This window comes from Agelaius tricolor, unplaced genomic scaffold (assembly GCF_023055355.1).
Source record: "Agelaius tricolor isolate 1412-34295 unplaced genomic scaffold, bAgeTri1.0.p SCAF_24, whole genome shotgun sequence".
Taxonomy (NCBI): Eukaryota; Metazoa; Chordata; class Aves; order Passeriformes; family Icteridae; genus Agelaius; species Agelaius tricolor.
The window spans coordinates 652,154-676,786 of NW_027269284.1; the positions used below are offsets into that span (position 1 = coordinate 652,154).

The 24,633-nt window shown below is 45.4% G+C and overlaps 1 protein-coding gene across 1 annotated transcript in view; it reads left to right on the forward strand.

Moving 5' to 3' along the window:
- SMOX (spermine oxidase) overlaps nt 1-24,633 on the forward strand; it is a 52,440-nt gene that overhangs the window by 10,354 nt on the left and 17,453 nt on the right. Inside the window, exons 2-3 of the mRNA XM_071447409.1 lie at nt 16,159-16,393; nt 21,368-21,594. Of these exons, the coding sequence (XP_071303510.1) occupies nt 16,186-16,393; nt 21,368-21,594 (435 nt within the window). The 5' untranslated portion in view covers nt 16,159-16,185. The remainder of the gene's footprint in view (nt 1-16,158; nt 16,394-21,367; nt 21,595-24,633) is intronic.

Consider the following 24,633-nt stretch of genomic DNA (forward strand, 5'->3'; position numbering starts at 1 on the left):
GGCCGTACATTCCAGTCTGTCATCCCAACTGGTAATGAAAATATTACACAGCTCTTATGCCTGGCTGGACCCGCTTTCCAGTGCCCTCCCAGTTAGATAACAAACCCTTGATAATTATGCTCTGAGAAAGATGCTGTCATGCAGCCATTTTATGCTGATTGCATCTAATTAATGTTTTCTTAGGTGCATCTTATGGGAATGTCATGTGGAACAGCATCAGAGCTAATACAGATTGTATTTCTGTATCTCCTTATCAATCCTGTACATTTTTTCCTGGTGATGCACAGATCCTTTATTGCTCCATAGATTTCTGATGCTAGAAGGAACCGTAGAGGTGATGAGACCTGCCCCTGTCCACGCTGAAAATTCAACTGAACAAGTCACACCAGCTTGATCAGGAGTTTTGTAACGGGACAGTTGTGACAGCTCCAGGAGATCAAGAGGAAACAAACGTGATGTGTTTATGGATCCCAAACAAAATTAAACAATTACCTGAATCCAGCCTTCGGAGCAGCCTTTGAACGGATCCCAAGCCTTTTTGTGCAAGGGCTGGGAACATAAAGAACGTGTCTAATCTGTACTGCTATCAGGCAGCAGTTATCAGTGCCTACGTGCTGGTACTCAGATCTCGTTAGCTGCCTAATTGGATAATAGGCAGGACACTTCACAACTGCATAAGTATATTAAGCTTAATCTGCTCTGGAGCAGGGAGGGGAAGATGGGCTCGGTGACAAATGGACACAAGAAGATGCACAGTGGGGCAGGGGTGTAAATATGGGGCTGTGTCCCCATCACTTCAGTCCCAGTAACTTTCTGAGGCAGAGGCTCTGGGTGTCTGCAGCATTGACATCAGTGCTGGAGTCCCAGCACAGAGACTTCCAGACTTTACCCATATTGGCCAGGCAACTTCACCTCCAAAAGCACAGTTTTGCTAGTAGTTAAATCCCTTTCTAACTTCTTTTTAATAAAATGTGTGGTACAACTTAATACCTGTTTTTAAATCCAACATGACAGAACAGAGAGAGGGATCCTGTGTGTTTGTGTGATACTGGAACTTTGCAGCACGTTGCTGGTCCTAAAGCTTGTTTCCAGCACATGCAGATCACAGTGGACAGGATCAGAAAGCTTCCACAGCTCTGTACATGGAGAGGAGAAGCTGTTTGATTATCAAATACTCTTCCCTTTCTTTCCTGAAAAAATGCAGTCACTGCAGTTACCCAGTTTTAAACTTTGGAGTGGGTTGCCTCTTCCCAAAGGTGCAATGAAACCTAAGGCAGATTCTTGTAGATGTGGGTATGAGCACATTTCATGAGTTGTCACCACCTGTTCTATTCTCAGGAGAAGGGATCTGCAAGGGACAATTCTGAATGCAAAAGATGCATCTGCCAAGGGGATCTTTAGCTCAAGGTGATGGGAGAGTGACTGTGAACTGTGTCCTCTCGATTTTTTTTCTGGATTCCCTTGGGACTGGTGGAGTGTTTTCACAGAAACCCCAAATTGAGCCCAACTTTTGGTCCTGTGAGGTGTCTACAGCTTTTTACATCCTTTGTGAGGTGCCTACAGCTTTTCATTAATTTCTTGCTTAACCTCATAGAAAAAGTATCTTCACCTTGTGCTGTCCAGCATCTGCCTGTAGCCAGGCAGGACAGACACAAGCCAACCTCTTAATCTGTGAGTGTCTTAAGGAAATGTAAACTCCATTAAGTGTGTTTATCACTGAGCAGCTCATTTCCAGCTGTGCAGAGCACCTTGTGGTTGGTTTGTATGGGATATACAGAGGATTCTCTGCTGCTTTGTCCTGACATCTGTGTTTGTGAAGAGCAAGGCACTTGTCAGGTTCTTGTCACTAAGGGTTAAGTGTGAGGACACTGTTCCACTGTACTGTGAATTTAAAGCCTGCTGATTTTCCCATGGAAAAATGTTATTTAAAAACAGAACCCTAAATTGCTTTTATTTTGTATGAAGGGAAGGTGCCATGGGGTGTTTGGTCCATGTTGGTGTAGACAAACTCCCAGATGGTGGAACTAAAGAATAGTCACTGAATACAGAAGAATTTTTATGGTTGTCCACACCTGGTCTGGTGCCTGCACTAAAAGCATGATCAGCAGGGAAAAACAGTATTTTTTTCCAAAGGGTAGCTCATTTCTCAGCAGCCAAATTGCTGGAACAGGCTCTGGAGAGAGCCTGTGTCCTTGTTTGGCTTACGTAGTCCCTCTGAGGCACTGGTAGGGGGTAGCTGCAGGTAACTCTTCCCTTCTGCTGCTTGTGCCTGGGTCATGCTGCAATTGGAGGCATCCAGGAGAAATGAAGGAGAGTGGGCTGCTACAGATGGTCTCCCCAAAGTGTTGGATGTGTTGATAGCATGTTTTCTTTAGCTATACACACCAATATTGCCTCTATCTCCCATCCAAATCTGCTAGGTATTGACGTGGACTCAATCCATCATCAACTTCGAGTTGGGCTTGACTTCAACCTGTACTTATTAAAGAGTGAAGAAGGCTCTGTCATATGCAGTTGATATGGGAATTTAGAAATAAAAGTGCATATTAAACTATCAGTAGCATTTTCCCCTTTCTTTATCTGGAAAAAAAATAATGGCATGGGTTGTTTTCCTCCTCCTGCGTGGGCAATTTCTAGACATGCCCAGCACTTGCAGGATTGTTTTTCAGACCCAAGATAACCCTTAGGGTGGTCCTGACTGCCCCTGCCTGCTACAGATCAAACCCACACCTAGACATGCAGGAATTCAAAAGCAGAACACCTGCTTGGTCTCTAGTGCGTTCTTTGCAGAAAGTTTTAAAAATGTGTTTAATCAGGACAATGAGGAGGTGAGATTTGTGACACTGTGGATTCATCTCACCCTTGTGGCTGAGCATGGATGAGCTGTCCTTGTAGAGGGAGCCACAGAAGGATTGTGTCACTCTAGGTCTTCATTAGGGTTGTTAAGCACTATTTTAAGTTTCCTGAGCTTAAGTCACAGCAGATCTGATGTCTGGAGTCAAGGCTTGGCCTGTGACAGGCAGTTCCTTTGGAAAGCTGTGCAAAGATCCTCGTGTCTCTCCAAAGCAGTGCCCTGTATTTCAGAAAGGAACATTGTGAGCGAGGAGAACAAGTTTCAGATCACATGTTCCCCAGCAAATACTGTCCTTTCGATAGGAAGACTTGTTGGAGAATGTTAATTGAGTCCCTTTTTAAATGAAGGAGGCTTTGCTTCCTTCCCAAGTTTTCAAAACAAATTTTCCAAATACAGTGCCTATGTTTCATTCAAGTGTAAATCCTTTCTCTTTAACCTGGAAGTTATCCCAGAAAAAAGCCTATCCATTCACTGCAGGACAGACCTTTGTGGTTGTAGAGGAAAAAAAAAGGAGTGGATCAAATTGTCCAAACAGGAAGGGTATTAAGAAAAGCCTTTGCTCAGTGAGCGGAGCTCTCATTTCGGTTTAAATAGTGTCCTACAAATTCCACTTTACATCTCCATTGCTTTTGAAGCATCACACAATGATTGAGGTGTCTGCTAAATTTAGAAATGACAATTTTTTTCCTGCCAACACGCCAGCCTAGCTGGAGGGATTTCAGCATGCAGTTATGGGACGGATGCAAGTGGTGATTTGAAATTTACTGGCTTGTTATCTCATCTGACTTGCACATAGCTCTGTCCTGGTGGGGATTTAATACCTTACACTGATGCCTTTTCATTCAGAGGGCATTAGTGGAAATGCTTTTCTGGCACAGCCAGGTGCTTGTGCTGTTTTACATTCGGTGGAGCTGAGGTACCGAAAGGATCCAGCGTGGTGTGCTGAATAAAATGAGCTCCCACCTAAACACGTTGAAATTGTGCTTTATTTGGAGCAAGTTATGGGGTAGGATTGTGACTCTTTTACTGCAGTCACATGGGAAGGCTGTGGAAGCAGAGATAAATCACAAGTGTCCCAATTCACAGTTTCTACTGTTTACCAGATGACAAATCTTCCTGCTCTCTGAAAAATGTCTTAGATCTAAAATACATCTTTTTTTTTTTTTCTTTCCTCAGCCTGTGGTATTTAATTACTCTCTTTCTGAGCAACATTTCATCTCAGTTCTGTGAAGCTGTTTGAGGCACAATTTATGCAGAGGATCAATACTAAAGTAAACTTCCCTTTGTTTTGGTAAAATGTCTTTATTGTCACAGAAAAGAAACATTTTGAATTCAGGTGTGTCGGGAGAAATGAAAGGCACCTTGCAGCAGTGGTAATCCATCACTGGCGTGCATCCCACAGCACTCCAGGCTCCACTTTACCTGCAAGGCACTTAAAACCTCAAAGCACAAGAAGTCGACTGGAGGAGGTTTTCTGTTGGAATCTCCAGACAAAATTTCATCCTCGGGCTTTGTTTTGAAGTTTGCAACAAGATGGGAGCAAAGGTGAAGGTGTCATTGTTGTGTTTTCATCTCTTTCCTCGCCCACCCTTCTGCTTCTTGTCTTTGGTGTCGTTTGACCTTTAAAGATCCCTTGCAGCCCCAATTATTCTGTGATTCCATGATTCATGAGCTGTTTCTGCTCTCTGCTCCATTCTGCACTCAGGAGGAAAATCACTCAGCGGGGAGAATTGTTCCTGTCACTTTACAGCAGGGATGTGGTCCTGTATAAAAGATTTTCCATGGCAATACTGATTCCTTTGGATACCTCTGGGTTACCTGGGTGCAGACATTCTGTAGTGAGGAGACTCTCTTTCCTTTTGTACTGAAACATTTCTTATCGTCGTACTCAAACCCATGGGGAAAATTTCCCATCTTCTTCAAGGGAAGCTTTTTGGGACCAGACAGTCACTCTGCCAGCCATAACCCAGCCTTTAGGATCTAAGGACTTGCTTTCCAACCTGAATTCCCCTGGCCTGGGCACTGTGCTGCTCTGGGGTGAGTGCAGACAGTCCGTAGTGAGGAGACTCTCTTTCCTTTGGTACTGAAATATTTCTTATCGTTGTACTCAAACCCATGGGGAAAAATTCCCATCGTCTTCAAGGGAAGCTTTTTGGGACCAGACAGTCACTCTGCCAGCCATAACCTAGCCTTTAGGATCTAAGGACTTGCTTCCCAAACCGAATTCCCCTGCCCTGGGCTCTGTGCTGCTCTGGGGTGAGTGCAGACAGTCTGTAGTGAGGAGACTCTCTTTCCTTTTGTACTGAAACATTTCTTATCGTCGTACGCAAAGCCATGGGGAAAATTTCCCATCTTCTTCAAGGGAAGCTTTTTGGGACCAGACAGCCACTCTGCCAGCCATAACCCAGCCTTTAGGATCTAAGGACTTGCTTCCCAACCTGAATTCCCCTGCCCTGGGCTCTGTGCTGCTCTGGGGTGTGTTTGTGCAGGCAGCAGGATGGAGAAGGCTGCGTGAATCCCAGCGTGCTGAGGCCAGCCCTGGGTACGTGTCTGCTGCCTCAGAGCTGGAACATGTGGTTTGTTTAATGCTCCAGCAAAGCACGAGCCCAGGGAAATTCTCTTTGATACAGCTGCACCTGGAGAGACATATTTTTCCTGGAGTCACGTCTAGTCTGTTCCAGGCTGAAGTTGATCCAGTTACTGTGGGAGTAAATCCATGTGGTGGTTGGCTTTTTTAATTCTGGTGCTCTTCCCATAGTGTTGCTGTTGGATTTAATGATTTTTCCCTGTGGCTTGAATGGTAAAGATGTGGTAACTGCTTGGGGATGGCTTAAAATCAAAGATTCAGTGTGGGTGTTGCTTTCAAAAAGAGAAGAAATAATGCTATTTCGAGAGCTGTGCTGCTATTTCAGGGCAGTTTGGTAGGTCTGGGTTCTGAGAAGTGGTGAGGAAAAATAATTGCTTTTGGCTATCATGTCTCATATGGTGTGTCCTGAAATGATCCTCATGTACACATAGAGCTGGAACCCGTACTGAGCCTCTCTGCATGGGCATTTGTTCCCTGTCTCACCCTCCTGGTACAGAGGATGGGAGGAGAAGAAAAGATTCCTGTTGAAATTTTGCTCCCAAGCATGCTGCAACGAATTTAAAACCCCAAACCACAGCAAATTCCCAAGTGTAATATGGACACCAGTGTTTATTTGACTGAGACATGATTGTGTTCTGAGTTGTGCAAACACAGGCATATTTCCCATTTAATTAAGGCTCGTCTTATGAATTAAGATTTCCAAACAATTGGAGAAAGAAGGAGGGTGGAAGAGATAAGATCTCAAGGTTGTGCAGACGGGATAGGGTACAGCTTGTTTTGGCAGCTGGAATGTGACTTTTGCAGGAAACTTGTTTGCAGCATTGTTCTATTAATTATGCCAGTGTTTTTAGCTTATAACCTTTTTTTTCCCCTGTAGTTTACTGTCTTTCCTTCCTTCCTTTTACAGTCCTGAAACACTAAACTTGGCTTCTGCCAGGAGTGTAGGAGTGGCAATACCTCCCAATGCTCAGTGTGATTGAGGAGCTGGAAATAGGGCTTGGCATGGCCTGAGATAGGGAACAATTCCCACTAAGGATCCACCAGAGCCTGGCAAGCTTGTAAAGACACAGGAAAAGACAGGACAGTTTGGGGCTGGTTGTTGCTTGTCCTGTTTAGTTCAACAACTCCCAAGTTGTTCCTGAGCTGTCAGCCCTTGGTCCTGTCAGGCTGACAGAGCCAGACTGCAGCTTGATGCACTGCTTTAGGTTCTGGCCAGCTGTTGCTAGATCCCTGGTGCTCGGTAGGATTTGGAGACCAAAGGCACTGGAATTCTTGGCTAGATCACAATTTCTGTCACCAGGGTTGAGGTGGGAATATCCTGTTCACTGCAGCAGGTTGAGTACAACTGGTGTCCCCCTGTTCTTCAGCTTCTTCTGACAGCAGGGGAGTGTTATGGCAGTAACAGCTGTCTCTGTGATGGGTGGATATGGTGGGATGCATTCCTGGTAGGTGGGACCCTCTGCCTATCTGCAGCATTCCAAACAAGGGGATGCTGATGTGCCAGCTGCAGCACCTGCTTGTTCAGTCTGCAGGGGATTTGCAGAGCAGTGGCTGTGCTGGATTTGCTCCTGTGTTGCCCAAGGAACGTGCCAAAGCTGTTCTTTTTGTCCCTGCAGTGGAACTCCTTTCAGCTGTGTAATACTGTAGCCTCAGGCACATGAACCGTGGCGTTGCAGTTGTGCTCCTGCTGGATACAGGGACAGGAGGAGCTCTGTAGTCCAGATTACATTCTCAGCCCATTTCTCTGGGAATCACTTGAGGATGATGGCTGCCTCCAGAGGGGTTTGTGATGGTGGAGAGAATCCTCTAGTCCTTCATTTTATCCCCACACTGTAAATCGAGATGATGCCCCACTCACCAAGGTGTGTTCCTGGCAGCAGCTCCCATCCCAGCCCTTTGGAGCTGGCAGAGCCTGCCACGTTCTCACAGTACCCTTCAGCCAGAGGAACACAATTATTTTCACTTCTTTTTCCTCAGATGAGGAGGATTTGAAAAACACATAATGGTGCATTCTATCAGCGAGTTTTAAATGGTGTGATTCATCCCCTGTGCTCTTGGTGTGACGTTCCTTGGTTTATTTTTTTGGATATCCGTGCAGTTCTGTCAGTGCCAAGCACTGTAAGGAAGTGCCCCGTGGCAGACAACCTGCTCTGCCCATATGTTCCCTTTAAAAAAAAAAAAAACAACCCAGCTCATAATAGGAAGTCTTTATACTGCATGCCAAGACGCTTGGGGCTTGTTAAATATATTCTACTTGTCAACAACTACCCAATTTAAAAAGTAGCCTTGGTGTGAATCAGCTTTGAACAAGTTCATTTGACTCAAGGGATATTTGCAGGCATTAAAACAAGTTGGATCACAGTGGTAAAAATGTGCAGTTGTTTCCTGATCAAAAGCACCGTCCAGTGTCCTTTTTTTTGGTTTTGTTTTGTATTAATCTCTTTCAGACCTTCAAAAGTGCAGAGATTTTCCCAGCTGGTGATTTTGGAAGTTATTGGGGTGAGTGTTTCTGGGGACCACTGTGTTGCTGGAAAATCAAGTGGCAAAGGAGGTGCCCAGTGCCTCCAAAGCAGCAGGAAATCTTATTCTGGAACTTGTTCCACTATCTTTGTTGATTGAGAGTTAATTATAAAATGTCAAATCTCATGGTTTAGGGTCTTTTTCAGCCTAAGTGGTTCTCTGAATGCTGTGGTTTATTCTCTTCCTCCCTTCTGCGGTTTTCCTGGATGATGGTGTTGTGGAAAGAGGCAAAGGGGATGGCTGTCCTGGATCATACTTGCAAAAAAATACCATTTCTCAGAACAATTTGCTTTTGTTGTTGTTGTTGAAGAACTCAGACATTTCTGCTTCACTTTCTGGCCAGCAGTGCAGGACCACAGAGTGGTGCTGTGGTGGCAGCCTGTATTCTGCATAAGGTGATGGGCTCAGCTTTCATATCCACCAGATTTGGGCTTCTTCTCTTTCATAACTTTTGGAGCAGTTTACAGAGTTTATTTGTTTTGTGTGCACTGAAGAAGCACAGCTTCTTCTCAGCTTGGGAAGAGGAGACAATTTAGTATTGCCTCTTCCCTGTCTCTCCTGAGATGAGGGGAGGGGAAATTCTTTCAAGTGAGGGGGTAAATGAAATTAAGGCTTCAAGTCAACCTCTCAGATTAAAGGAGACCCGAGTTTGGACAGGAAAAGGTTAATGCTGTTTTTCCCTCTCTTCTGGGATGTGTCCAGAGGAAGAAGAGCACAGAGCCAGCCTGAGAGTCCCTGTTGTCTTCAAAAACCAGTGCTGAGGAGGTTTGGGAGCGAGCTGCAGGTTTGGTGTGTGGGAAGAACGGGAAGCATTTTGGCAGCTGCTGTCCAAGAGTACACGTGGTGTGTCATTAATGCCTTTCCTTCCTTGCTGTCTGATCCAGCCTGAGCTCCCTGTGTGTCAGTCACTGGGCTGGGTCAGTAATTTGTAAATGGAGCTGGTGATGCTGATGTAAGATCAGCATTTTCAGTGCCTTGAGCTGTGCTTGATGGCTTGGGCTTTTACAGGGATAAATTGTGGTGGATGGTAGCATTTATCTTCAGTTCCAGCCTGTTTTTGTCTCACAGCCACCTCTATAAATTCCAGCAGCTCTCTGGAAATCAAACCACTTCATTTCAGATTCTGCCTGTGGAAATACAAGGCAGGACACAAGTTGCTTGTTGGCACAGGAGTGCTGGCTTGTTTTTGGGAGTCTGTGTCCCTTGTACCACCATGGTGACAAAGATGAGCCTGGTCATCTTTCCACCCTGAGGGCTGGTGGGCAGAGATGAGGCATGCAGGATAAATGTTGTGGGATGCAGCAGAGAGGGTGCTGCAGAGATGATGGAGATGTTCCACCCAAACCCTCCTTGAGACCAGGCAGGGCTGCTCACTCAGGCTCACGTGTCCCTGTGCAGCATCTGCAAGGCTCTTTGCTCTGCTCAGGCAGGAACAGGTGATGGGGGCATGGAGTCTCACCGAGAGGACAAGCAGGGATTGTGCATGTCTCCTTTGTTTCCAGTATTGGAAAGCTGTTCAAGGAGATAATGCTGGTGATGGTCCTACTTGGAGCAGAGCCTTTCTGACCCACACTTGAGTTGCTGTGAGCTGTCAGAACAGATCTCTGCCCACACCTGGGGAGCAGAACTGGACTGGGGCCGAGGGACTCGTTCCAACTGCTGCATCCACCTGGCAAACCTGCTCACCCTAAAATCCTGGCTTGGATAAAACCTGAGCACAGGCTGGCAAGGAAGTGTCACTCTGCAGGTGGTTTCAGCCCAGCAGCTGGAGGTGAGCTGCCAGCACTTGCAGGTGTAACACGAGTTAACCTTGATCCCAGTGGTGCTATACTGTCAGTGACAGGGGTTTATGAGCCTGGGAAGGGCTCTGGCATGTGCAGAGAAGGCTGTGGAACATCACCCTGCTCCTGCAGCTCTGCAGGTAGCTGAGTAAACGAGGTGTGTCTACTTGCAGTGCAGTAAAGCTCCTGTGGAGCTGCAGACACAGCTGGCTTGGACTGGTGTTCACACAACACCTGTACAAAGGCAGCTTGGAACATCTGGTGTCATCCCATGTCTGACTGGTGTGGAGGACTTAGGATCAATTAATAGCACTCCTGAAAGGGTGTAAGTGGTGAGTTTGAAAAGAATTGTGAGTTTGGTGTACAGCCTGCTGGGTTAAAAAGGAGGGAGAAGAGAAAAAGAGACATCTTCCAGTTTGACATGTTTACAGCCTGGAGAGCTTGGAAAGAGCATCTTGAAATAAAAGGCAGCAAGGATTAATGTGCTTGTGTTTGAGAAGGCTGATGAAAGGGGGAAGGAGGGAGAAGTTACAAAATGTTGGTTTTGTTGTGCCAGGAGCTGAGGAGAACCGCAGCTCGCAGCATCAGGAGGCACTGACAGGCAGTGCTGGAGCCAGCCCAGAAATCCCTTCCACTTCACTTCTGTATCTGCTCAGAGATATGATGTGTCCTGACCCCTGCTCAGGGAGCAGCCCGAGTCTGAAACATGCAAAGGTGGTAAAGGAGATAAAATTGCTTCAACCAGAATAATCCTTCCAAGCACTTCTCCCTCAGCTTAGGGAAAAAGGTGCATTAGAGGTGATGACTGGAAATTTTGTTATTGCAGTTACTTAGGTGGGGGTTATGCACTGCAGCCATGCTCAGCACAAGGAGTGCTGGGCTGTGTAATGAGTTAATGGCCTAAAGACTGCAGTGTCTTTACATCTGCTGAATAAGTCACCTTTCTCTTTCTCTTTCACCTTTCTCTTTCACCTTTTTCTTCCTCTTTCACCTTTCTCTTCCTCTTTCACCTTTCTCTTTCTCTTTCACCTTTCTCTTTCTCTTTCACCTTTCTCTTTCACCTTTCTCTTTCACCTTTCTCTTTCTCTTTCACCTTTCTCTTTCTCTTAAAAGCTCTTTGGTGGAGCTTTTCCCTTCAGGCTCAGCTAACAGTGCTTTCAGATAAACACTTCTCCTTGTGCAGCTGATGAAATAACAGAGGTTATTACATCTATTGAAAAAAGGCTTTTGAAACTCTGGATCAAAAAGCTTGCTGGTATTATTATTTTTTTTTAATTTTTTTTTACTGTTTTCATCATGGTAGATTACTGAGGTGCAAAGGCCACAAAATTTTGGTTTGCAATTCAAACCTGGCCATCTCCAGTGAAGTGGCAGGATAATTCCCAGCACCACAGCTGGGTCTTCCGCTGGGACTGGAGTGTGAATGTTTATGACAGATTGGATCCTGAGTTGAAAGCTTCAACCAGTATCCTCTCTGTCTTTAGAGGAAAGTATTTCAACAGCTGATTAGTGTCACTGTTAAAATTAGATATTTTATTTTTGTTGTGATTTTTTTTCTGGCTTCTGCTCTTGGTTTCTCAATCTCACTTTGTGACTGCTTAGATTGAATTAATTTGGTGTCAGATTTTCTCTGTAAACACTTTCAGGCTGTGATGACAAACCTGTATTATAAACACATGTGTGTGCAATGCCCCTTCATGTGTTGATAGTATTTTGAATAGCTGCACTTAAAATAATGAGGAAATAGTAGTGTGTTTATTTCTTGTGCTTCCATTTAGGCTTTCAGCTGACTCTTGTTGCTTTTATCCAAGTTCCTTCCAAACACAATATCATTGCTTAGCTTTCTGATTAGGGATGATGCTGAATTCTCATCAAATAGAAACCTACAGGGAATAAAGTGATTCTGGTAAATTTTTCTGCTGGTCTGTGCAGTCAGCAGGGAGTTTGTTTGTGTTGATGGTGCATTTCTCACCCTCCAGACTGGCTGTTACACTTGTTAGTGTGAAGGCTGTTGATTCAACACAATTTTAGAGCACTCAGAAAGGTCAGGCGACCTTTTAAAACCGTCTGTAAGCTCCCTTCCAGCTCAGCCATCCTGAGACAGGAATGCCAGGGGTCAGCAGGATGGATCTCTCCTCTCCATGCCCTGAAAATGCAAGTGGGCAGCAAATGCCACCTGAACACCTGAAATAGTGACAGGGGTGAGATGGGTCCCTCTGGGATGACCATGAATGTGGTCTGGGAGTGCCAGCAGTCCCAGCTCATGGGTAAATGACAACCTGCTGTGTGATACAGAGTCTGGAGGAAGGTCACTTTTTAAAGATTAACCAATCCCGGTGGAAAACCCCAAACAAACCCCCAAATCCTGACCAACCTTCAGCCAACCTTTAAAGCAGACAAACCTTGTTTTCAGAGCATTGCCTTGCCCAGGTCTTTGTGTCGCCAGGGCTACAACAATACTGCCACAGGAGAAGTTGGGTGAGCTAAGAATAGCAGATTTCCTTGAGAAATGCTTTTGTTTATTTTGGTTTTCTATTTTTAAATAGTTGGAGCCTTAGCGACCTTTTTCTGAGGGGTCCTAGAAGAATTGCCTGGTCACAGAGTATTGTTGTAGTAAAGAGGGCAGTTGTGAACTGCCTTAATTCTCTGGCTTCTTCCTTGTGACCTGCAAGGCTTTGTGGGCAAAATAATGGGAAAAAAAAAATATCATGAAGTTGTCACCCCACTGAACTTGTAGCGAGTACAAATGCCAGAAATGGAAACGCAAAATTCTGGCTTGGTAGAATGATGCCCATCTCAGAAGATATATTTTTGCAAATATTTGTCTGCTGAAAAACAGCAGTTATGTTCAGGAATTTTTTGTTTTGGGAGGGGTTGGTTTTAGGGATTTTTTATGTTCATTTGAGGTTTTTTTTTGAATGAAGGAAATGGACAGGAGTGAGAGGGGATGAATTGAGGGTAATTTCTCCTAAGGAGTCAGGGACAGAATGGTGATAGAGACTGAGAAAAGGGGGCAAGTCTGGAAGTAGAAGTGATTAAAACATCCTGAGTGAGGCACTTAGAAGCACAAGAGCTAAGAGGATTGAAGCTGTATGTTTTAGACAAAAGGAAGATGTGTATTTGGATATTTTCTTCTTGTGGGTAACCAGTGCCTCTTGGCTGTCTCACAGGAGCTCTGTAAGCAAGACAAAGCAAGGAATTTTGCTTTGAGTGAAGCTGTGATTTAGTGCTGCCCTTGCTCTTAGCTGGACACCAAGTAAAATTACAGTCTGAGAGAGATTCACAGTAAGACAGCCAACACACTTCTTACCCCTGTGATTAAAAGAGAAAAGAAAAAAAAACAAAATACAAAAGAAACAAGCCTTTTTGGCAATCAAGAAGAAGTAAAAAGCCAAATTCTCTTTGTATCAGGGGACCTGGTAATACCCACTGGCTCAAGAGCCTTGACTTGGCAAGTGCTGAAGGGAGAGCACTGCACACAATGGGTGACAGAACAAGAGGATACAGTCTCAAGCTGCACCAAGGGAAATATAGGTTGGATATTAGGAAAAAGTTTTTTATGGAAAGAGTGATAAAGTTCTGGAATTTTCTGCCCAGGGAGGTGGTGGAGTCCCCATCCCTGGGTGTGTTTAACAAAGCCTGGATGTGGCACTGGGTGCCAGGGTTTAGTTGAGGTGTTGGGGCTGGCTTGGACTGGATGATCTTGAAGGTCTCTTCCAACCTGGTCATTCTGGGAATTCTGTTTTTATGTGCTTGTCTCACCCATGAGCCTACCAGAGGGAATAATTCATACTGAAATAAAGTGCAGTGGGGGCTTTCTATATTTATACCACCTGTTCATTCCCCTGTGGAATGTGCATCCTGGTTGGAAAGCTCAAGCTTTTGCTGAATTTTAATTGCCTTTCCCTGCTGATCATATGGTACAGGTTGTTGGCTAATTAAGGGTGGTTTCCAAATCAGGGTTCTGTACACACAGAATACCCTGCTATTTTCTCATCTGTCTAGACAGGTCACCTAATCCAGTATTAAAATGCTGAAACAGGAGGGAAAACATTTTCTTGGAGCTTTCATGTGAAGAATTCACAGGAGCTTGCCAATGCCAGGATGAGGGAAGCTGTGCTTAAAGAGCTGAGCTAAAACCCTTCAATTCCTACTGAATATAGGTGGCAGAAAAGATGTTCCTTTACTGTGGCAATGAAAATACATGGATCAAAGTGTTCTCAGGAGAATGAGAAGGGGAGAGGGTTGTAGAATGTCTGTGGGAGAGAATTCTCCCCTTCTGTTCTGCCCTGGTGAGACCCCACCCGCAGTGCTGGGACCCCCAACAGTAGAAGGACCTGGAGCTGCTGGAGAGAGTCTGGAGGAGGCCATGGAGATGCTCCAAGGGCTGGAGCCAGGCTGGGAGAGCTGGGAATGTTCACCTGGAGAAGGGAAGGTTCCAGGGAGAGCTCAGAGCCCCTTACAGGGCCTAAGGGGGGCTTACAAAAAAGACAGAGGGTGATTTTTACACAGGCAGACAGTGACAGGACAAGGAGGGAACAGTTTTAAATCAGAAAGAGCTTTAGATTGGACTTTAGGATGAAGGTCTTCCCTGTGAGGGTGGGCAGGCCCTGGCACAGGGTGCCCAGAGAAGCCGTGGCTGCCCCTGGATCCCTGGAAGTGTCCATGGCCAGGTTGGACGGGGCTTGGAGCAACCTGGGCTGGTAGAAGGTGTCCCTGCCCATGGGAGGGGGTGGAATAGGATGAGCTGGAAGGTGCCATCCTTGAGAATTCTGTGATCTACCTTCTGTTGGGCTGTGGCCGTTGGAAGCTGCTGCAGTGGCAGTTGGAGCTGATGCAGGGCCGGCTGGGACCAGCTGCAGTGGCAGAATCAGAGTTTGCACACACTGTGCAAATCCCTCTTGCAGGTGAGTCCACAGGAGGGTGGATTGAGCTGTGAAGCTGTTTCACTTGAAACCAAACATTTTCAAAAGTGTTACCAGAGCTCCAGTGGGACCATTCTCCTCTTCATACCACTGCCTAAATCCCTGCCGACTGCAGTCTGGTGTCAGCTCCCTTACAGAGAGTGGATATTGCTTGGTCAACAAACATAAATTCTCTAAAATCCTGGAGAAAAAGGAACTCTCCAAATGAAACTGCTTCTTTAGTACCTGTGATCATATTCTGCAGTAGGCCAGCAGTTTTTTAAGTCGACCCTTCTGGTGATGGAAGAGAGGAGTAGGAATCTTTGTCAGTGGCCAAGTGTTGGGAGAATTGAGGAAGAACTCAGAATGGATATCCAACAGCTTGGCAACAGGTAGAGGCAGCACACTATGAGCTCCTTGGATGTCTCTGTTTGGGGAGGGAGGAGGGGGAGGCAAGGAATTGTGTTTGTGCTTTATCCAAATTACTGGGCATCAGCTGATTCCAGGGCTGATAAATCCTGGGCTGTGTGTTTATCCTCTGCAAGTTGGGACTCATGTCAGCTCAGGTCTGGAGGGGTAGGGATCTCTGCACCCTGTTCTTTGTGCTCCTGAGGGCAGGTATGAACCACCCAGAACCAGGTAAACACATGCTGGCTTTTGTGATTAAAGACATCCTATACTGGAAATCCCTGCTCTGGGTTGAACCTTAACCATGGGCTCAGGTCATGGTCCCACCTACTAAAATGATGTGATGGGACCTGAGAAATAAGGGTAGATGGCAGTAAAAAGGTGTCTTCTAGAAGTTTGCCAAGGAAAACAAGGTCCTGCTTGGAGGAGCAGTTGAATATATTGGTACGTGGAGATCTGGGTGGATTTGGACTAGTCAGGACTGGTGTGGGTTTGAACCTCTCATCTAAGCCTGATGTGGCAGGACAGTGTTGGCTCCAGGGGCTGCATTTTGTGAAATTTTGGAGTGGCCCTTGTTGACTTCCATCGCTTGAAACATTTTCCTCCCTGTCCCATTTCTGTAATGGCTGGCTTGGGATCCAATGTCCTTGCTTTGAGCTAAATCCTCCTTACCTCCTCCCCTACTTAGAGGAGCTGAAATTCAGGCTTTGTGGTTGCCACAGTGGCAAAGTGGAGCTTCATTGCTGGGTTGTGGAGCTTGTCAGCACTGGGGACATGGTTTTCTTTCCTTTAAAAGCCTTCACCACAAAATTACCACTTTTGGAGGGTATATAAAAAGATGGGCGTTTGAAAGTCCTTTGACTTGTTTGGAAACAGTCTACATGGCATGAAAGGGTGGAGATTTCTGAAGTTCTTGGTGCTCTAGGCTAAAAAATTGTTTTGCATCCCAGCTTGACCTCAGTTATCCTTTCTGTGCATCCCACGTTGAAGGCCGGGTCTAACTCACCAAGCTTTTCTTTTCTGCCAGACTTTATCATTTTTGAATCCTTTCAACTGCAGGAGGATAAGCTGGATCTGAACACAACAATTCCCTTCCTCCCACAGGTTCCTTAGAAAGAGAGCTTGGACGGCATGCAAAGTTGTGAAATATCTGCAGACAGCACGGATGATCCTCTTAGTAGTGGCCTACGGAGAAAGCGACAGCCTCGAATAGTCGTGATCGGTGCTGGGCTCGCGGGCCTGTCGGCAGCCAAGGCGCTCCTGGAAGGCGGATTCACGGATGTAACAGTCCTCGAGGCGACCGACCGCATCGGGGGCCGCGTGCAGAGCGTCCGACTCGGTGAGAGGATGCGCCTTGCCTTTCAGATTTTTTTTTTTAATTTTTTGTTTTTTGTTTTTTTTGCTTTGTTCTTCTTTTTGATTTCGGGCTGCGTTGGTGTGCGGGTCTCTGTTGGGTTTGTTGTTGCTGGAATGGCTCCTGAGGTATTAAAAAGTCTTTTTTCTCAGCCCCGCAACTGGAGAAGAAGTTGAGATTTGTCAGTTCTGCTTTTCAAGGTTGTTTATTTGCTCTTATCTAATACATTCTTTTTCTGACCTGCTGAGGTCTGTCCAGCAGGTCAGGTTGAGGCACACTGACTGCCCTCAGGGTGGTGTTATCTTTTTATACTAAAAACTACGTGGACTTTATTTACAATAATTTTCCAATACTATCACCTATGTTAGACAGTCTCTCTCTACTCTAAACCAATGCAGAAGTGCCCCCATCACAGCAGAAGATGGAGGACAAGAAGAAGAAGACAGGACATGCCCAGATTCCTCCATCTTGCCTCTTAAACCCCCATTCTAAAACCCCCAAAATTCTACTCTTTCACCCTGTGATAAAGTCACTATCATTCTACTCAAACCCTTGTGGCTTCTAAATCTTCACACAAAGTTGGTAACTTTTTCCATGGCCTAAGATCAAAGGCACAGGTGGTTTTGACTCCGTGCCAAGGTCTCTGAGCCCCCTGCCAGGGTCTGGAGTCCTCCAGGGCAGTCAGAGGAATGTCCTGGGTTCTGACAGGTCTGGGTTTCATATAAGGAGATGGTGAGCTCTCTTCACAGAGTAGGGAGACACAACAATGCCTTCTCTAGCTGGGACACCCAAGGACAGCTGGATCCAGATCTCAGGCACAAGAGTATAAATGACATGGACTGAAGAGAGAAAAAAATGAGAAGGATGGGACTTCATGGGCTGGGGCTGTAATTGGACAATTACCTCCAATATGCTAATGGACCAAAACTTATAAAAATGTGAGATCTTGTGGCCAAGCCCCCTTTTTGCTTCCATCTTGGAGCCATCCGGGCAGAGCCAAAGCCGTGGCTCTGGTACTGCCAGGGTGTGGCCTTTGAAGGCCCTTCAATAAATACCCTTTTATTCCCCTTAACTCTGTCTAGCCTCTGTTCCAGCTGTTTAAGGCAACCACGAAGGGACAGTGAGGCATCTGGAAATGGCATCAGCACCTGCAGAGGGCTGCTGGTGGGGTTTGTGTGGCCACAAAGCCAGATGAACTTTGGAAATGGGGTAATGTGCATGTGCAAAATGGTTTGAGGCGTGGCGGTGTCAGGAGAGTAAATATTTAAATCCTTGGGCGCCTCTCAGGGTGGGTGGGTGGTTCTGTGCTGTCTCGTGCCTCACTTGTGACCCAGGGCTGCTCCAAACCTGTGTTTCCATGAAATCAAAGGTTTGGGTGATTGTTTTTTCTTGCGCAGGAAGAAGAGCTCTGCGTAACAGGTCTGTGACTGAGTAACTGTACGCAGACTCTTTCCACCCAGGTTTTCCAGCTTGACTCGTTCCCAGGAGCAGCCAGTAAATCTCCAGGCTGTTGAAGGGCTGTTTCTCAGGGCTTAAAGCCCTTGGAAAGGGGAAACCCCGAGCTGTTCTGCTTCACAAACAACCCCATTCATTTCCCTAGAACTAATTTACTGTCTTGGGCGCTACCCACTGGGAATCAGGCTGCTGGAAAAACATCTTCAATGTATCCCTTCATCCTGATTTTCAGCTTTCCTACCTCTGCAGCCTCCTTTCTTAGTGTGTAATAAAGGTGCAGACTCTGGATATTTGAATGCCAGGCCAGTTTAAAAATCTCTACAGGCAAAACTCCTGGAACAAACACTGTCCTTTGTAGCACAGGAATCGCTGAAGCTTTTCCTGGTATCCAGAAGGACATGGCCTGTCTCTTCTCTGCAGGAGGCATAAAGCTCTCTGCTTTTCCTGAATTGCTTTCCTGATTTCAATTAACTAATTCTAGTTCTGATCCCACTCTGGATGTTACCTTTGCCCTCTTGCTGCCCTGCTTTATTTTTATTTCTTAGGTGCTTACATCACTTACTGTGTTTTGCTTGATAAACTCACCGCAGTAAATAAACAGCAGCCTCCTGTGAACTTGCAGAAGGGAAACCAATGGAAAGGCAGTTGGAAAAATCTAATCTCTAGAGGTTTGAGTGGGGCACTTTACATTCTGCTGAGACTTGGCATAGAGGTTAGGAAGGGAAGTGTGTCCTTTACACACAATCCGCTGCATTAAAAATATCCTGGATGATGCCTGTGAGAGGAGGGAAGTGTGAAAGAGCTGAAATCTTTGGGGAGCCACAGATCATCCTCCCAGTGTACCTGTGAAATAGTTCTGGTGTTTTAGTACTGAGCCTGAATCTCTCATCTTTGCCCACCTTTACTCGTAACTCACATCTTTGCCTTTGCTGGGAATCCACCTCCTCCTCATTAACACCCCTTAATTAACAGGAGAGGAGCGCAGGTGTTTCAGTCTGGAGGCAATCCCAGAGTTTGTAGATGTAACTGTTGCTGCACAGAGGCCAGCATCCAAAGTCTTAGTCTTTTATTAATGTTTTAAAATTCCAAACTGTCTTTTCTTATCTTTCTCTTATCTTCTTATCTGCCAGCTCTCAGGGTTGCCCTGTGTGGGTGTGGGCTGCAGTTCTCTGCCAAGGTGGATCTGTGTTCTGGCTCTGGCCTCTTCCCTGTCTGCACACTTGACTAAAAATCTGATTTAAATTTCAGGAGAGCTACTAATTAGGAAGAAATTCTTCCCTGTGAGGGTGGGGAAGCCCTGGCACAGGGTGCCCAGAGAAGCTGTGGCTGCCCCTTGATCCCTGGAAGTGTCTAAAGCCAGGTTGGATGTGGCTTGGATCAGTTTGGTTTAATGGAAGATGTCCCTGCCCATGGCAGGGGTGGGAATAGGATGATCTTTAAGATCCCTTCCAAACCCCAAACCAGTCTGTGGCATTGTGGCACCTTCTCAGGGTTATATCTGAATCCATCCCCCTCACTGAGCCACGTCTTATGGGGGACAGTATTTTCCCTCAAGTGCACGGACTGTTGCTTCTCTGCCCAGGGGAGTAATTTGGATATTCAGAGGTTTGATTCTAGCACAGGTGAGGAGAGGGTTTATGTGTTTGTGCACTGTGTTTCCTGCACATGAACCTATTACATCTGTAGCCACTGCAGCTATCTCACAACAGGATACCCAAGAAATAGCCAGGGCTGCAAAGGGAAATGTGAAAATTGCCATCCCTATCCAGGAGGCTTGATGTACAATCTGTGTGTTTTTCTGGTTTATTTTTTTTGTTGTTGTTGTATGGCATGATTCATTCCAAATAGATTAATTTTGAACCTAAAATCCTGAAGGTAAATTGGCTGTCTCTGTTTAAAAGAATTTTATTTAATTTTACACTTTTAAATAACTAATCATTTAACTTACACCTGGTAAGACCTGGCTTATCTGGTAGTGATGATAGTGAGCATGAATATTACAGGCAGGAATTAGTTTTTAATTTGTTGTTATTTGATTATGTTCCACACAGCTCAACAGGAGAACTTGAAGCACATCATCACTGTCACCAAGCATTAAGGCAGCAGCAGGACCTGCTGGCAAATTGTTTTCTTTGAAAAATCAGGATTGCTGTGCAGCAGAGAAACTCCTGCCCTGGAGCAGGAGGCAGGAGCATTCCTGCTGCTGCTTGGCTCAGCCCGAGTTGCAGGAGGATTGCATTAACCTGGGGGCTGCCACTTGCAATATTGATGAGCTCTCTACCTTTGGCTGCCAGTGTTCAGTCATTTCCACCTGGCTGGGTGCTCTGGGGCGTGTTGGAGTCAGTGGCACCTGGAGTGTTCAGGTCTGTGTGTTGGGGCTGCTCTCTGGAGCAGGTGCTGTGCTGTAAAAAAAAAACCTCCTGCTGTAGTGCAGGTTTTGAAGGGCAGTCAGCACAGCTCTCACTGACAAAGGGGCTGCTTGGAAAATGAGATCTGTGGAGCTTCCCTCAGAGGCAGGGGCTCAGCCAGGGAACAGCATTCCTTGGAGCTTTCACCCTTTAAACCTGACTGCAGCACAGCTCAGTGCTGCAGTGCCTCTCTGTCTGAGCATACATTTACATGTTAAACAGCAAATGATAGCTGGGAACTGCACCATCCTTTCTTCATCAAGCGGGATCCTATTAATTATCCTGCTTAATCAGGCATTCCCACACTGCTGCAGGGGTGCTGGGGGATGCCCAGCTCTGTCAGACTTTAAACTAGCTTTGGCCTCCTGAGAATCTGTCAAAATATGGGGGGGATACATGACCCAAGCTTATTTTTAGCATCTCCTTTCGGCTGCTGAGCATCCCCCTGTGCTCTCAGCCTAGTGTGGCAGTGCTGGATTTGGGGGGGACAAAGCCCTGGTGCAAATCCTGATAGTTGTAAGGGATGGGGAGAGTGGGGCTGACCACATTCTTTGTGTTTTTCAAGCAGAGAGTACAGCTGATGAAAACACAGTGCCTCTTTCTAAAGAACCTGATATATAAATCTCCAAAGGCATAAGTAGTAAATTACAGCCTATTTACTCATTTGCAAAATGGAAATGCATGTTTTATTGCAGTTAATCTGAGGTGTGTTTGTAAATAACAATCATTTTAGTCACAGGACAAGGTTCAGTGTTCAGGCCAATGTTGCAATCCACATTTTCCTCCATCTCCCTGCTGGCAACAACCATAGTGAGAGCTGGGAACTGAGAAGGGCTGAATTTCTCCTTAAGTATCAGAGGTGTGTCACTATGAGGGATCTTTATTGCAACATCCCATCCTTCTGGGCAATACCCAAACCTCTATCCCAAAGGACCAATTTGGAGAATGCTGGCATTGTGTCTAACAGAGAAAAACTCCCTTAAGGGACGTTCAAACACGTGCTGTCCTTGGGCAATTCTGCTTCTTGCACGTTTTGTGAGAAGCTTCCAGGAAAACAGGCTTCCATAACCAGTTTGCTTGGCTTCCTCTCCTGCAGGGCATGCCACTTTTGAGCTGGGAGCTACGTGGATTCATGGTTCACATGGAAACCCAGTCTATCATCTAGCAGAAGACAATGGTTTGCTGGAAGAGACCACTGACAGCGAGAGGAGCGTTGGGCGGATCAGCCTTTACTCCAAGAATGGGGTGGCTTATCACCTCACCAACAGCGGGCAGAGGATCCCGAAAGATGTGGTTGAAGAATTCAGTGATTTATACAACGAGGTTGGTGTCCAGCTGCTTTGGCAAGTGCTAGGTTTGCCTGGAACACTGAGGCCCTTTGGTCTCAGTTCCCAGTTAGAACATTCCAGGATGAAGGTAGAAATCGGGGGGAAAAAAAAAATCAATGCTAAATTTTCTCTCGTCTGCTTCACTGCACCCCGTTTGTCCCTGATGTGGGATTAAATCTCTGTGGTGAGGAATAGCAATCTTTCCATCTTTGTAATCAATTTAACCACTTCCAGCAACTATTTCTGGGGAGATCCAGTAATTAATCCAGTACTTAATTAAAAGAGTAGTGGAGGTGTGGTGGTGTTCGCAGGGGTCCCAGGATGAGGGAAGGGATGAGAATCTTGACTCTATGTTTCAGAAGGCTGATTTATTATTTTATAATATGTATTATATTAAAAGAAAATGATACATTAAAACTATACTAAAAGAATAGAAGAAAGGATTTCATCAGAAGGCTGGGATGGAAAGGGATGGAGTGATAATAAAATCTTGTGACTGCTCACAGCCTCGACACAGGTGGCTGTCATTGGTCATCAAGTAAAAACAATTTTACATGCTGGGTAAACAATTCTATAAATCACATTCTAAAGCAGCAAAACATGGAGAAACTGAAGCTTCTCAGCTTCTCAGGAGAAAATATCTCAATTAAAGGATCTTTTATAAAATATGTCTGTGACATGGAGGGATCAAATTGCTAAACAAAGTAGAATGCAGAACCTTAGCAACAACCAGCTAAATATTGTATCCCTGTGACTTTTTATTGGTTATAAATACTGTGAAATGCTGTGTGGTGTGCCAAAGTCAGTGCAGTTTCGTAGAATTGAAAGTTTTTTTGCATCAGAAGGAAAGGAACATCTTTTCTGGGAGATTAAACCAGCATGGACTTCAGTTGAAGGTTATTTAAACTCTTTTGCTTGCCAAAGTTAATTATAATTATTCCCCACATTTTTTTTTTAATGCTGCTTGTGAAGTACATTTAGAGGGGTCAGTGCAGACTGTCTGGCCCTCCAGGTAATGTGATCTCTCAGTGGGTTGTGGAAAATGGAACAAAACATGAATATTTTCATCAGGCTGTAGCCGTGCCTAAAACCTTCAGATTTTCATCTGACAGCAAACTTCAGTATTTGACTCTTGGCTGAACACTCACTAGATTCAGGTTACTCTTGCATACTTTGTTTAAAAATATGTCTGGGAGCATTAGAAAAGTCACTGTACCCTGTAAAGAATTATCAAGAATTGGGTGGGGAGCAGAAAAAGGGATTTTTTTTTCTTTTGAAAAGATTTTTGGCACTGTCCTGTGTTTCTGAACTGGAATCAGTGATGGGATGGCGCAAAATCATTTCACTTTCAGAGAAGAGTAGTAGGAATTTCAAAGAAATCTTTTTTTTTTGTTAAGGATTTTGGAAGGATTTGTTAACCTGTGGACAACATCTTGGACAAATGCAGGTGGATATAATTCATCTGAACAATTTTTCATATTACTGGATTAAAAAAACAAATGAGACTTTATCCAGGCAGGAGAAAAAAAAAAGACAGGTGAGATGTGTGTGGAGGAAGATTAACAGCAACTGGGGCTGGAAAGAGTAAATGAAAATACTGCAGTGAGCAGCATTATTTATGTAAATGGAACTCTGCCAAACTGCATGCAGGGCTTGCTGAACATCCTGTTTGGAAGATGATAGGAAAACCTCCAGCAAAGGGAGGGCAGGCTCCAGAATGAGAAGGGAATACAGAGATGAGAGCCACTTAGCTTTGAGATAAACCCAGTAAGATAAAGGCCATAACAAGGTACCAGTGTTTTAGAAATGATTAATTTGGTAAATCTACCCTTTCTTTTAAAGGGGAGAGAAAGGGGCAGCCAGTGACATGAGAGAACAGCACATTAAAAGTTAATCTTCTTTACACAACACCTAATTAGCTTATCATTGCCACAGGATATCTTTATCACTAGGAGACAGAAAAGGCTTTCACATTTATGGCTTGTAAAAATGTCTGCAGCCACTCGTGGTGATAAAAAATACTTAAGGGACAGCTGGAGCCAAGCAGGGGACATCAGCCAGCCCCTTAATTGCTCGTGCTGGGAGGGGCTTTCTCTGCCTTCCTCCAAAGCCTGCTGGAATTTCTTGCAGGAGCAGCTCATGGTTTTGTTGAGCTGCTTGTCTCAGCCTCTTCCGGGTGCCAGGCTGGAGGATCTGTACTGGTTTGAGGCATTTGGCTTAAATCAGTGTTTAAATCTGTGGTTTATTCCCTGCCCTGCCTAGGAAAAGTGGGAATTCAGGCAAGCTATGTGATCCCATAAAAATGCCCAGTTAAAATGGCTGTAAGGAATATAAGTGCCCTGGAGGGAGGGCAGCCAGGAGCAGCCGTGTGGCTTTGGGGACATTTTCCTCTGGCATAAAGTGCAGAGGGTGTTCCACACATGCTGAGTGTGACAGGGGCATTTCTGGTTTGTGTTTTGGGGTGTTCCCCACTTGCCCAGCATTACTGTGAGAGTGGTGAGGCCATGGCACAGGGTGCCCAGAGCAGCTGTGGCTGCCCCTGGATCCCTGGAAGTGCCCAAGGCCAGGCTGGATGGGGCTTGGATCAGTTTGGTTTAATGGAAGATGTCCCTGTCCATGGCAGGGCAGTTGGAACAATTCAAATCCTCCATGTTCCTTCCAACCCAACCCATTCTGTGATCCTGTGAGGGGGTTTTTGCTTGTTCATTAGAGGTTATTTAATCTTTTTTATTTCTGGCCAAAGTTCTGTTGCTTTAAGTGGTGATAAAATGAAATGCTGGGAAGAACAGCAAGAATTTTCAGTTCTGCATCTCTACTAATTTTTTTTTGGGAGGCAGATTTTATGATTAGTTTTGTTAAAGCATTTTGAAGTTGTCCAGGATAAAAATTCATCTTTCAGATCACTAAATCCTGAGGTCAGGATCTTTCCTTGTCTCACAGGAGCTCCCAGCCTTCCTCAGGTTTTCATTAGCAATGCCACCATCATGTCATCTCATCCCTTCAGAGGAGGCTCAGATAGCAAAGGCTGTGACAC